We start from the raw sequence: 14,032 nt of genomic DNA, 5'->3' as shown, positions 1-14,032 counted from the left end.
AACTGAAAGAACCATAAGCACTGATCCGTGAAACACAAACCAGGGCAGAGGTGGTTATAAAACCAAACTGAGGTACAATTGAAACAAGGCATAAAAATGCACAATAAATGTTCTTGCAGGTAGCAGGGAGTCTGCTGAGAAGTTTGGAGAGCTAACAGGGAGTCCAAACACCCAGGAGACAAAGAAAGCACAGGTTCTGAGAGCAGCTTTCTCCAAAGTGAGATTAGCTGCACTTCAACTTCTCCTGAAAGGCCGAGTTTGTTTCAGCGTAGGGAAATGAGACTAAATGCTAATTGTAAAAGGAATAAAAGTATCTCTTTTACTGACAGCGGAAAGCCTTCAAAAATATGGCTTCTAAAAATGGTACCTACAAGAGATGCTGAAGAGATGCTGAGATGCCTGCTGTGGGTGGGGTTTTTTGGTTCCTTGAATGAAATGGGTTGCTGCCTTTTGACTGGAACTTGAAGGGGAGCAAGTGAAGGAGTCCAATAAAGCAGGATCAGAATTCTTAGAATCATAGAATAGTTTGATTTTGAAGGATCCTTTTGCAGGTCATCTAGTCCAACTCCCCCCTGCCATGGGCATCCTCAACTAGACCAGGTCAAGTCTAGCAAAGCTGTGTCCAAATGTTTCCAGGGATGGGGCATCCACCACCTCTGTGGCAACCCGTGCCAGTGTTTCATCACCCTCCTTGTGAAACATTTATTTAATATCTCTAATCTTAAACGGACTCTCCTTCAGCGATCTGCAGCAAAGAGTTGGGAAGCTCGAGGAAGAGAGCTTAACACTCTCTTTTTCTGCACCGCACCACTGAAGGCTTTCCTCTAGTGTCCTTCCAGGAGAACTGACGTAAACAAAACGAGCAAATGCAACTTCCCAGAGCTGGACAAGCGCCTCGCGGAAATGACAGCGATCCATCCCGGGACACGGCGGGGAGCGGCCCCGAGGCGGAGTTTGGGGGCGGCCGGAGCCTGCTCGGCACCGCGTCCCGCATCTCTCCGCGCCGCATCCCGCATCTCTCCGCGCCGCATCCCGCATCTCTCCGCACCGCGTCCCGCATCCCTCCGCACCGCGTCCCTCATCTCTTCGCACCGCATCCCGCATCTCTCCGCACCCCGTTCCGCATCTCTCAGCACCCCGCATCTCTCCGCGTCCCGCATCTCTCCGCGTCCCGCACCGCGCACCCCGCGCTCCGCACCGCGCACCCCGCGATGCCGGCGCTGCCGGCGCTGCTGGCTTTGGTGGCCGCGGCGCTGCTGGCGCTGCTCGGGGCCGGACGAGCGGCCGCCCCCGCCGCCTGGGCACCGCTGAAGCGCTGGGCCCTGGGCTGCCTCCTGCTCTGCCTCGGCGCCTGCAGGCAGCGGGCGGCCGCGGGCACCGCCGAGCCGCGCCAGCCGCGCCCGCTCCGCCCCGACCCCCACGTGAGTGGCCCGGGAACCCCGGTCCTGAGACCCCCTTCCCTGGGACCCGCTTCTGCCACACCCTGTTCTCATACCCTGGCATCCCTGTGTCCCCCATCCCTGGCACTGCCATCTTCCTGTTCCCCTGGCACTCCATCCCCAGCATCCCCACGTTACCCCAGTCTCGGAACTCCCATCCCCCGCATCCCCACATTCCTTCAGAACACCTTTTCCCCTTTGGACTCATCCTGGACCCACAGCACCTCCACCCCACTGCATCCTCTGCATTCCAGCATCTTGTGTCCCCCTGGCAATCCCTCAGGTGCTCCCGTTCCCTGCATCTTGGCCTCTGGCACCGCTCACTGCCCGACCCCAGGTTTTTGAGCTCTCCTGTCTTTTGGCAGAGGTTTCCCTGCTGCTTGCAAAGCTCTCTGGCTGTTCTCGGGGTGCCTGCTGTGAAATACAAAAAGTGAAAGTAAAATTTGATCCCTCAGCAGAAGCCTATGGAAAACAAAGGATTGCTGATCCTCTCCCCTCCCTTTCCTGCCTCCAGCTGGAGCTGAAGTCCATTTCCCTTTCCCCAGGCACTCGATTCCTTGTACTTCACCGGCTTTGCAGAGACCAACAGGACCTTTGTGATCGCTCGCCTCGCCAGACGTCCCGCTGGCCTCTGTGAGATGTGGCTCTTCCTGAGGCTGGATGGGATAGGCGAGTTTGAAGTAAGTGCTGGGTGTGAGGTGATGTTCAGGAGCTGTGCTTGACTCCTTTCTTCAACCTGTGATGGCATCCCAAGCCAAAATTTATCTTCTCTGCATCTTCACACCAGTAAGACAGCAGTGCTGTGTCTAAAGGCAGCGGTAGAAGTGGTCAGAGTACTGGGTATGTCCCTTTTTCAGTAGGATCTGGCACTCACTCTCCCATAATCTGCACAAAACAGAATAGTTTCTAAAAAGTGGCTTATTAAACCCCCCAGGAAGAATTTGAGCATCCAGTCATTCCAATCAGGTGCAACACATGGTTAACGAGTTCCATTTTCTGCTTATGGCTGTTTTTTTTTTTCCATTTTTTAATTTTAATGCTGTAAAATAATTTGGAATTGCCTCCTTAAAAGAGGAGGGAAAGCTTTCAGGGAGTTTTATGCACATCTGCTTCATTCTTGCTGAAAGGAAAGCTTAATCAGATATTATTAATCAGACTTTTGCCTGTGGATTTTCTTTTTTTGTTAAGAGCTGGCTACATAGTAAAGAAGGAGAGAAGACCTGACATAAATCCCTTTGCACTCAGTTCTTATGTTCACAAATCTGTTTCACTAAGTAGCCATGACCACAAAAAGCAGAAAAAATCCTATTTGGAGAATACAGGGAAAAAAAAGAGGATTGATGTGCATTATTTTGGGTTTTTAGTAGAATCTAGTATAGCAAGACTGCTTTGTGGCATTCTCACAATTGAATTAAGTGAATGTTTTCCTGAAATGTTTCCTCTTTTTAGCACCCACAGCATCCAAACATGATGGTGAGAGATGAATCCAAAGAGATCTGGAGTGGAGGAGGACTCACTATGGAATACTTGGAGCCCCAAATGTGCTGGAAGATAAATTTTGATGGATTACTCAGGTTTTGCAGCACTCCCTAATTTCATTTATCTACACGTAAAACCAAGGCTTTTTCAGCACTATCTGGAAATATATTTAATTTATTTTAAATTGAACTGGCTTGAACCAAAGGCTGCTTGGTAACTAAGACACTTTGATTTTTAAGGAATTAAAATATATCTGGTGGTGTAAAGTATTATAGATTCTTCTGTTTCACCCAATTCCAAACATGTAAGAAATATGTTGTTTGCTTAGGAGTGATATAAAATTATACTGCTTTGCCTTGAAGGAAAGGATCCTACAGACAGCAGTGGAGTGAAGAGGAAGGAGAACTTGTACCAGTTAAATTCTCTTTGCAGTAAGTTTTTAATCTTTGCTTTTGGATGCTAAAAAGCTCATGGTTCATTTAAAATGGCTAAAATCGGAATTTTCCAGAAAAATACAAAGATTGCCTCTGTCAAAGCAGCAAGTGCACAACTTGGCCTAGTATGGGCTGAATGCTAACAATGTCCTTTTTATTCTCTCTCTTTTTCTAGATGGGAGAACTCCACAGACGTTTTTAACTTTAATGTTGACAGCAACCCCAGCACATTTGCTCGTGCTTTAGCCCAGGAGCTGTGGAGCATTGAGCTCTTCCAGAGGGTCAAAAAGTGAGGGGCAAGATTAATGTCTTCTGGGGTTAATAATAATTTTTTCTACAGTTCTCTTCAAGGTCTAATGAGTTATAATTGATTTTAGAAGGTAGGTTTAATTTTAAGTGCTCTAATAAAGGGCATGGCTCCTGTTTTCAGTGCCACACCACACCTGGGGAATCCAGCACACAGATGGGATCTTCCTGATATCTGAGTGAAATTCCTTCAGCATCAGGAATATTTCTTATTCTTTCTGTTCTCATTGATTTAGGCAGCTTCCAAAGTCAATGGTCCAGGTATAGCTAAGAAAAGGAATATAATCCTGTGAGAAAGGAGCTGAAGTGGGTGTTTTAAATACTTTACAAGCTCGGGAGAGCTAAAAAGATGAGAATCAACGGTGTGCTGTCTCAACAGAAGCAGAAATTATGTATTCAGTAATGTGGGGGTTTTGGTGATGCCTGCTGAGTTCTAAGCAGCTGCTGTTTGGCATTTCTCCAAACAAAGGGTGATGTTCTATTCTGTCAGGGTGAGAATTTGCTGTTGTTTCACTCTCAGGTGTCTCGTTATGGAGCAGTAACTGGGAAATGTAGAAGTGATGTGTAAAATCTGGGATAGCCTTGGTCCAGATGCTCTGAAATTTCCTTCATTTTGGGAGACAAATCCATCAGATTGGCATTGAGGCTTCTTGAGGAGATCTTGCCTGTGCTGATCCACTCCTTTCTTTCTTCCAGGCAGAGGGAGCAGCATTTCCGACACGAGCAGTGGGGCCAGTCTGTTGGAGAGATTGAAATAGAAAATTACGGGAAAACTGAACTTTCCCTCAAAGGCATTCGGAGCCACTCCTATGGTAACAGCACTGGAAAGAATTCCCTCCCTTGGGAATACCCTCACTGTGGCTTGCACTGGCAGTGAGATTAAGGATTATCTGTTAAAATAACCAGTTCCGTGCCTGGGCATGAAGTTCAGACACTCCAGAGGAAATACCATCGCTGTTTTGGGGACATACATTGCTTACCACGTTATCAGTCACTGGATACTTCTTTATCCACAAAAGCTTTTGTGAAATCAGGTACTGCTAGTTCACATTTCTCAGGAATGGTGAAACTCCAGGTTGGGGGATTTTGTTCTTTTTTTTGCAGGTGTCCGGAATTGGGCTGAGATTTACCGTTATGTCATGATTTTGGCACACTTTGAAGTAGGTATTAACAGGACAATGTGCTATTTAACCAGGAAATTTTTCTGAGCTTCTCAGGCATATTTAAGTTTCCAGAAATTAGGACTTGGGAACATCCATGGTGTACAAACAGAAGTGCTCACTGGTGGCACCATTAGCCCAGATCAGTGTTGGGAGCAGCTCTCAAAACTGCTGTGTGAAAACTGAGTGTGTGTGAAAACTGAGATTTTGCTCCACTGATCGAAGCAAAACTTGTTTGATAGCTTGACACAGTTTGTTTTGGCTTTTTCAAGATAAATTAGGCAGGCATCTTTACAGGAGATATTCTCAGCTGCTGCAAGTGCCCAGCACTCCGTGGAGTTGCTGCAGTGCTGATTCCCATGAATAGGAAGCAAGAGGTGTTTGAGGCATTCTAAGCCTTCATGACAGCAGTCAGCAAATATTTCTGGCTGTGCTGAGCCATAACTCTCCTTTTCTGTGTGGGGGAGAGGCAATGCTGTGGCTGCTGGGAGCACACAGCCCAGGGACACGCTGAGGGCTGGCCCTGCCAGCTGCCAGCCAAGCCCAGCAGATGCTCCAGAAAAGACATTTCCTTTGCCAAGCCAGGCATAAATCAACACTCTATTATTATAGGCAGTGTTACAGGGGTTTAGACTGAATTCAGAATAAAAGTTCTTTTCCTAGCTTGGAAAATCCCATTTCTGTGCAAACCCTGGTTTATCGTGTGCCTGTGAACTTTTTACTAAGACTGAGCTTTGGCACCACAATGTGTATAACCACCCTCTCCCTGTTCTTCAGCTTCTCAAGACTCAAAGTGACTGTGGCTGTTCTGCCCCTAATTAAAAGCCAGCTGACTTCATTAAGAAGTTTATTGCAGATTGGAGTCCTCTTACCCTGAGTGTCTGTACATTTATAGCATCACAGGAGGCTTAAATTTGCCTCAGGGTGGCCCAAGTGGAGCATGAAGAGTCCAGACCTAAGGATGGAAGAGAAATTAGTAAAACCAGGAGATTCCAGTTCCTTCTTAACATTTTCCCTATCTGCTGCTCCCAGACATAGATTAATATGGGTTAGAAGACAAGTCTGGTCAAAGTACATCAGTTTTGTACTTCTTTGCAGGCTTTGTTTCCCTCCTTTGTCCTCTTGCTGTGGGCTTTTTGTAGTTCCCATTGTCCTTCATTTGTCCTGAATGTGTTTGGTTTGTATTCCTGGATTTGTTTGCACATTGCATAAGCTGAGTTCTATCCAGTGTCTTCTTGGTCCAGCCAGTGAAGGGCCCTCAGAAATGACTCTGCACAACTTTGGCTGCTTTTTCTCTCTCTTGCAGGATGGGACTGCAGCACATTTAACAGTTATCAGCATGCCAGCTACCACAACTCAGTAAGTGACCAAAGAACTTTATGTTGCTAAAAACACCCTCATCTTAGAGGTGACAAAAGCTGCTGTGCAGGACACCTGTGTGCAAATTCTTGCTTTGAACCTGTACAGCCCAATTTCCATCCACACCCTCATGCTCCCAGTTTTTCATTTGCAGTTAGTCACAAGGACAGCACCTTCCACTGCTTCCTTTCCCTTCAGTTGCTGAGGGCTGGTGGAGCTGTCTGTCTGTCTGGATGATTTAGAGGTACAAAGTGGGCACTTCCAGCAGCTTGAGAAGGTGTGTCTGACTCTAGTCTGCATTCCACAGGGAGCCCTGCCTTGTTGACTGATGTTCTCTGCATCCAGAGGATTAAAGACCAATTGTCCATGGCCCCAAGGTTGCTCCAAGCCCCATCCAACCTGGCCTTGGACACTTCCAGAGATGGAGCAGTCACAGTTTCTCTGGTCAACCTGTGCCAGGGCTTCACCATCCTCACAGGGAAGAATTTCTTCCCAATATCTCATCTAACCCTGCCCTCTGCAGTGGAAGCATTTCCCCTTATCCTGGCATTCCAGGCCCTTCTCCAAAGTCCCTCTCCAGCTCTCTTGGAAGTTCCCAGAGCCTTCTCTTCAGGCAGAACAATCCTAATTATCTCTGCCATTGTTGTGGTGCATTTGAGTTTTGGTTGAACTTTAAACCTGCTCCATTCCTCTCCCCTTCAGCCTCACTGTAGGTTATGTGTTTTTTCCTGATGGGAGGAAGGCTGGCATTGAGTGGTCCAACGCCTCCCTGGCTGAGCTGGCTGAGGATGGGGTAATCCAGGATGGCTATGGAGTCACTTTCACTGCTGGTAAGCTCAACACAGTCCAGCTACACCTGCCTTCATTTCTTGGCACGCAGTTCCTTTAGTGGAGGAAAGATTGTTCAGTGAGATTCCATGTGATCCTGGGGAATGCGTCGTCTTACACCCCGAGAAATCTACCTAGAACCAGAAATTCATGGTTTGGGTTGGAAGGGACTTGAAGATCCTCTGGTTCCAACCCCACTGCCATGGGCACTTCCCTGTTTAAATTAAGTTGTAGGTGTGGTGTGTCCTGGGTGAAATGTGCCCACTGCAGGATCAGGGCCAGAGGTTCCTGAGGGAGAGCTACAGATTCTGTTTGTGGTGACTGTTGTTTGTGCTAATCCACATAAAATAATGATTTCCACTTTTTTGGGATGTCAAAACATCCACTATGAGGTGGATTCAGCTGGAAATATAATTGATCAATTTGCTTGATTTACAAAGCAGACAGAACTGTCACTCTTCAGAAAAACATAAAAACCCCCATACACAAAAGTAATAGATATTGGGATTTTTTTGAGATAAAATACTACTGAAAGTTGTTGACTTTGTTCCCTTTTTACTCTTCTCCAAGGTGGTGAGAGCTTTGGTGTTTCTGCAGCTCTGGATAAGCAGTCCTGTCCTGTGGTGTACAATGGGCTGACAGGGAGGGGAGTTTTCCACGAGTGCATTGCAGATTTCCAACTCAATGGCTTAACCCCAGGCTGGGGCCTGGTTGAATTTTATTACAGGTAAAATAATGACAGGCAAGAAGAGGTAAAAAACTCCCATCCTCCTATATTGACTTGTATATGTATATTCAAATATGTAACTCCATACATATTTGAAGCATAAATGCACTGATATTTTTACCTGACGTAAAAAAATGTTGCTCATTTTAGTGCTTAATGTAATTATTAAGTTGTCAAGCACTCTGTATATTATTTGAAAAGGAATAATTGCACAAGCACTTCATGGGTGCAGCAATTTGTTTGTTATATAGGTTTATGTGGGCTTTATATAGGTCTCCATATAGGTTTATGGGTTTTAGGATGCTCCATTCTGGACACTCTTCTTTATTATTTATTTATTATTAAATTCTTATTTAGAAAATCTGTCCCATTATAGAAATGAAGAGTCCTCACCCCAAAGAGAAGCTGTTTACAGGGTGAAACTCTCTCTCTCAAGGATTTGTGTGGACAGGATTTATTTGAACAGATAAATGTTCAGAAAATCCCCACAGGAATGGCTCTGTTAGGGGCAAAATTATATCCACAAAGAATGTGCTTCCCTTCTCAGTGCTGTTCCTCCTGCCACATGATTGTCACTCTTTCCCTGGAGTCTTTTCCACATGGAGTCTTTGCTCTCATGAAAGAAAAAGGCAGATTTTGTTGTTTGCATTTAGTTTGCTTTTTAAGATCAACACCAGCCCTTGGCTGTCAGAGGAAACGCCATAAATGACTTTCAGGAGATGGAGAGCTCAGCTCCTTCCAAAAACCAGGCATATTTAAAGCACATAGAAAAGGCCAAAAGTGCAAAGTACCTGCTGGTTGAACTGGAGCCTGCAGCTGCTGCCAGGTGCCTGCTGCCTCCTGTGGGGCTGTCCAAACCTGCCTGGTGGAGGAAATGACCCAGCAGGGAAAGCCTGGGATCAAACCCAAACAGGGCACGTTCCGCAAGTCCGGACAGTCCCGGCCGGCTCTGGAGCCGCCCCAGGGAGCTTCATCTGACTGTGCTGACACAATTCCCGTCAGCTCCATCTCATATCTGCTCCCAAATCAACCCCATGGGAGAAATTAAAGGGTGGGGGTGTTGTTCTTCCTCCTTGCCACGAGACACCAACTCAGCATCACTGCTCTTCCCGCAGGGACGAGGCCGCCCAGCCGGTTCCAAATCTGCAGCTTGGTTCCAAAACAGAAGGACCTGACCCTACCACCAATGCCTCTCCCCCATGATCATCTACAAGCTCATCCCAGCAATGTTAGCAAGCAGCAGCTTTCCAAAAAAATATCATTCCCTGCAAAAAACAGCACTGGTTTGAGTGTAGAACTCGTCACAGACGCTGGGGAGGTCAAGGGTATAAAAGGATTTGGAGAGAAATGAGATATATTTTTATTAGTGCAGCTTTCAGTGGTTGCTAAGCAGGGTGGTCTGGAGGAAATTTGAAGGAAGTCTGATTGCAGGAGTGCACTGGGAGGGATCACTCCATGCTCTGTCCTGTGGTGTTTTTCCTAAACTTCCAGCTGCTTCCCACCGTGACGAGCAGGACCTCAGGCTATGTGGATCACTGACCCAATTTAGCAGCTCCTCTCCGCTCTCAGATTTGTTTTTGAAATAAAAACTGTGTATTTCTGAACTCTCTGGTTGTTACAGTCATTAAAACGTGGGAAAAACCTGTTACAGGAAACGGCATTGATTTGATAGTTTTGTCTGTGGCTGGGTAAAACATGAAGTGGAAGGAGCAGGAGAAAGCACTGCTAAATGAGGTGTCCTCTAAGAATAGAATTAATGGCCAAGAATAAGTGGTACAAACACGATTTTCCCATGTCTGAAGGAAAGCCAGGGTCTGGTAATCCAGTTTAGAAAGGGATCTGAATTCCTCATCATTCCCTTGTAGGTGCCTTATTAACCACAGCATCCACAGCAGTCCCTGGCCCAAGGTAGCCTTTCCCTGCCTAGATGCACCTTGCCATTAATTACTGAATATTAAACATATTTAAAATATGCAAAAAAAAAAAAATAGTTAAGTGGAAAGTGTGGAGAGGAGAAATAGAGGAAAGACACCTTTAAATTAGAATAGTACCACAATTCTATTTCAGAAAATAGTGAAATCTGGGTGCACATCTTTGTGTTTCTATAATCCCTGCTTAGGCGTGGAGGAGACTTTAACAGAATTTAAAGAATTTTTCCTTTCTGAAGCACTTCTTACACTTTTTGCTACAACAGCTTTTTTATGCAGAATGGGTGCATGAATATAAAATGATTCCACCTGTATTTATGACATGTCCCAATTTGGGATGTGTCACTGAACAAGGCTGGGGTGCTACAAGCCTGATGTGCTGTAACAGGCTGATTTTATCAGCTGTGACAGATTCCCATTCCCTAATTTCCTAATTCCCTAATTCCCTAATTCCCTAATTTCTAACCTCATGTCTGTTCTGCACTTGAGCTGCACCCCAACAGGTGCAGGTGCTGTGCCCCTCCTTCCATCCCAAACCACCTCAGGATGAGCCAAGCTGACTTCTGGGTGCATTTCTTTTGGGATGGCATTGATCCAGAGCTTTGGATTTTAGCTGGACCTCTATAAACACTTCTCCAGTTACAGTGGTATTAAGAGCCACATTCTTGTGAGCCTTGCACAAACCCAGAGATGCCTTAAATCTGTCTGTGCTCTCGTGGTCTCGAGGTGCTGAAACAGGGAGCTTCTAAATTACTCCAGACAATGGTGCTTTGACAGGGGGGAAGGCCTTATGCCTCTTTTTACACCTCAGAAATCAGTCAAATAGGTAATTTTAGAAAGGTTAGAAAAATAACGATGTTATACATCACAGTTTGTTCCTATTAAGTGTGAGGCTTGTTTTGCTATGATCTCAGGAACATCTGTTCCTTTTTTTCTGTGGAGTTCTTGTCATCTCTTTCCCTTTCACTTATTTCTTCAAGGCTAAAACATTAACATTTAGAAGGTGGAAGACTGGCACATAATAAAGCAAGGCTTTGGAGGTGTCAGAGCATGTAGATGATGAGAAAAATTAATTATGACTCTGGAATCGTGGTTTGAGAAATCACTGTAAAAAAATTCTCTGTCCAGGCCAAAAGTTTTTAAAAAAAATATCCCATCAAGGAAAGGATTGATCTGGCCATTTCCCAATTCCAGAAACTGGGCTTAGAAGTAGGAATGCTGTGGGGAAAAGGCAGGTGTCCCCCAAAATTATTGGAAGTTCCTGTTGCTGCAGTGGAGGAGGCAGAGATGAAGCCTTCATCACTCTCCTTTCGTCCTCCACTTGTTTCTTTTGGTACCAGTGGGTGGAGAATTAGAGCACTCCTGAGATCACTTGGGAAAAGTTCAAGCAGGGTACAGCGAATGATTAATAAAGTTTGGAGCTGGCAGGTTTATTTGCCAGGTGATGAACTACTGGTAGGGTATTTCAGCTCCAAGGACTGAAAAAAATTGACTGTCAGGGGATTTTCTCCCTGGATTTCAAATTACTTTATAGCAAGCCTGTGTCCAGGACACATGGAATAACTTATTTAATTTAAAATAAATCTCCCAAGCCCCACGCTTTGACCATATGAAGTGGTCCTTCACTTGCGGCTCCTTTCTCGGTGGAAAAATCCATCTTGGGAAGTGCTTCTGCAGCCCAAAAGCATTAATTTTGAGCCAAAAACACAATAAATGGAGGTGAGCCCTGGCCAGAAGTGAAATGCAGCATATGATCTGCATGAAGGGGGGCAGCTGCAGCCTCGCTGGGATGAGCTGCTTTCCCAGCATCTGGGAGGAGGGAACACCTGTAATTCCTGCTGCTGTCACGGCAAAGTGCTCCCACCAAACCCTTGCACGTCCCCCTGGGGCTCCCTGCATGTGGAATTTCGGGATTCAGGCCTTGTAAAGAGGTCATTTAAAGGCTGTCAGCCCCAAACTGAGCATTTCCCATCAATCTGCCCCTGGCTACTGATGTCTAGAATGGTAAATATTTTACTGCGCTTATTTGTTCTCCTTCCTTCTTGCAATTTTTCATGTGTTCACAGCATAGCTATAAAGGCCATTTTCAGTGACATTGTATTTCACTGGCAGAAAGAAAGGAAGAAAAAAAGTCCCTTTTTCAGTTTGGATTTATGTTGTAGCTTTACAGTTGGTGAAGCAAAAGTGTAGCCCAGGGAGCTCTGTAATTTATCAACAGAAATGCACTGTATGGCCAAATTATCTCTGCAAAGCAACTGATTATTTCAAAAGTGGACTTTTCCCTCCATAAAAAACGTGCTCAGCAGCCAAATAACTGCAAGACATTCCAGCCAGAGTGACTGATAGCTACTCACTCCCTTCTCCCATTTACTGGAAGCCCAACTCCCTCGCATCCGCCATAAAAACTCACATTGCTCTTTCTCCATCCAAAATTGCTCTTCCCTAAAAATGTGACTTTTTTAATGTTGCTCTCCCAACAGTCTCTGAGCTCAGGTGTCTGAAGCAAAGCCTCCAAAGGGAACTGTCCTGGGGGGCTTTTTGGGCCCCCCCTTTTGAGCTATTTTCCTCCCCTCATTAAAACTGTAATTAGTTACCGCATTGATTTTTGCTTTTCTTCAGCATAAAAAAACTTTTATTAAACCATAGTGCAAGTGAAGTTCATTCTAATCTGGCCATAAAATTTTACGAGAGGTGTAAATCAAAGGGAGGAGTGGCAGCAAATGCTCTGGAACAGTTGAGCCCTGTTCAGGCTCCCTCAGTGGAGTTAAATCCCTCCAGGAGCAATTAGCCTAACGAGCTGCTTGGTCCTCTTATAAATAACGTCACTGATGGAGACATCTGGAGGTGTCTGCTCTGTGCATGAGAGACTTTCCAAATAAAAAGTGGTGAATGACCCTTTTTTTGATTCATCCACAGGGTGGGGGTGGAGGTGCAGATCTGACATGTCACATTTTTATCCCGTTTTCCAGAAAAGATAAAGAAGGGAAAGCAGGAGTGACATTCTCAGCCGGAATGTCCTCTTTCATTTCTTGGTAGCTGAGCAGGGGACAGCGTGTCTGAAGCGCTGACCCCAAATTCATTGGTGAAAGAAGCCCAGAAATGGCCCTGGGCACAATAAACCTGGAGAGGGCTCATGGCTGAAGCCCTTGTCACAGTCCTTGGGACATCAGAGACTGGCAAGGGACTTCTGGCTGCTGTAGGTGTTAGAAATGGCTTTGCAGGAGGAGACCCAGATGATGGCTGATGATTTTTTCCTTCTGCAAAATACTACAAATTACGCACATTTGATACCTTTTGAATAACCTTTTTTAACCTTCAAACCTCTCTTATGGATTTAGCACAGGAAATTCCACTGTTTGTTGCTTTTGCTGTCACTCCTAAATGCCCTTTGAGAGGTAATTGGTTCATAAAGAATGAAAAAAATTAATTATAAAATCAGGCTTAAGAATATTAAATAGTGTTTTGCAGAGGTGAGGAGCAGGAAAAGCTGTGAGGTTACACATTGTGCTGTGCTGCTGGTTGTCTTTACTAAAGCATCCAGATCCCAGTGTTTCCTTTCCCACTCTTGTTCCTGCTGTTATTCTAAGGCACGTAGGCTTCTCCCACATGTTTATAAGCTGATAAAACCATAATGCCAGGAATGTTTTCCTTCCTCTATTCCATTAGCAAAATAATTGACTTTGCAGATACAGCCTCGTTTACCCTGCTTTCCACACCAAAACAATAGTTGTGAATAAATGTCATAATTCATGGAGAGGTGAGAAAAGAGGAGTTTCTCGGCCTAAATGCTGATGTAAGAGCTGTGCATCTCCGTGTAGATGAGAAATGTTCTGCTCTGCTGTCACACTGGTGCCACAGCGCTGCTTTTCTGGGCTGGCAGCCCTCAGTGGTGACAGCAGGGCTGACAAAACGTTCAGCCCAAATATCTGAATAAATCCCAGCAGACACTGCTGAGCCCTAATTCATAATTGGACATGTCAGGCGGCTTCTGACGACACGGGCTGGACTCCCAGCAGGGCAGAGCAGCCACACAAAATGCTTTTCATCATGCAGGAGGAGGATTTTAGCTGATCTCTTTGGAGATTTTCCCAAAGCCATAAATATGCTCCTCTTGATCTGCAGTGCACTCGGAGGAGCCGTGAGCTGTGTGAGGCTCTCAGAACAAACACCAGCACAGGGGAGTTCTGGGGATGGGGAAGAGCCTTGAGCCATCACCGCCAATTACACCAAACTCCCCAAATACATAAAGCATTTCATCAAGGGAGATCAAAGTGCCTTTCATGGGAAGGAAGAGCTATGATCTGCCTTTTACCCACGGGAAAACTCTGGGGAAGAGGCTGTCTGGCCAATTCTATAGCAGCATTCTTTAACT

General features: G+C 45.6%; 1 protein-coding gene across 1 annotated transcript; it reads left to right on the top strand.

Annotated features, from left to right (window-relative positions):
• Positions 1-856: 856 nt before the first annotated feature.
• Positions 857-9,339, top strand: LOC107209856. The gene is made up of 11 exons (XM_015640000.3): positions 857-1,421; positions 1,985-2,119; positions 2,889-3,013; positions 3,281-3,349; positions 3,528-3,641; positions 4,355-4,470; positions 4,763-4,818; positions 6,125-6,177; positions 6,880-7,007; positions 7,576-7,732; positions 8,848-9,339. The coding sequence occupies exons 1-11, from the start codon at positions 867-869 to the stop codon at positions 8,933-8,935; spliced, it is 1,596 nt and encodes a 531-aa protein (XP_015495486.1). The 5' UTR covers positions 857-866; the 3' UTR covers positions 8,936-9,339.
• The last annotated feature ends 4,693 nt before the right edge of the window (positions 9,340-14,032 follow it).

Source organism: Parus major, chromosome 11 (assembly GCF_001522545.3).
Source record: "Parus major isolate Abel chromosome 11, Parus_major1.1, whole genome shotgun sequence".
In the NCBI taxonomy this organism is placed as follows: domain Eukaryota; kingdom Metazoa; phylum Chordata; class Aves; order Passeriformes; family Paridae; genus Parus; species Parus major.
Note: the sequence above shows the minus strand (reverse complement) of the source record. Positions and strands in the feature narration are given on the sequence as shown.

What these genes read in the sequence shown, in the direction of transcription:
- LOC107209856 (XM_015640000.3), top strand. Translation starts at nt 867, where the DNA reads ATGCAACTTCCCAGAGCTGGACAAGCGCCTCGCGGAAATGACAGCGAT. An exon ending in TGATTTTGGCACACTTTGAA is followed by an intron (nt 4,819 to 6,124) that starts GTAGGTATTAAC and finishes TCTCTCTTGCAG; the next exon opens with GATGGGACTGCAGCACATTT. An exon ending in TGGAGTCACTTTCACTGCTG is followed by an intron (nt 7,008 to 7,575) that starts GTAAGCTCAACA and finishes CTCTTCTCCAAG; the next exon opens with GTGGTGAGAGCTTTGGTGTT.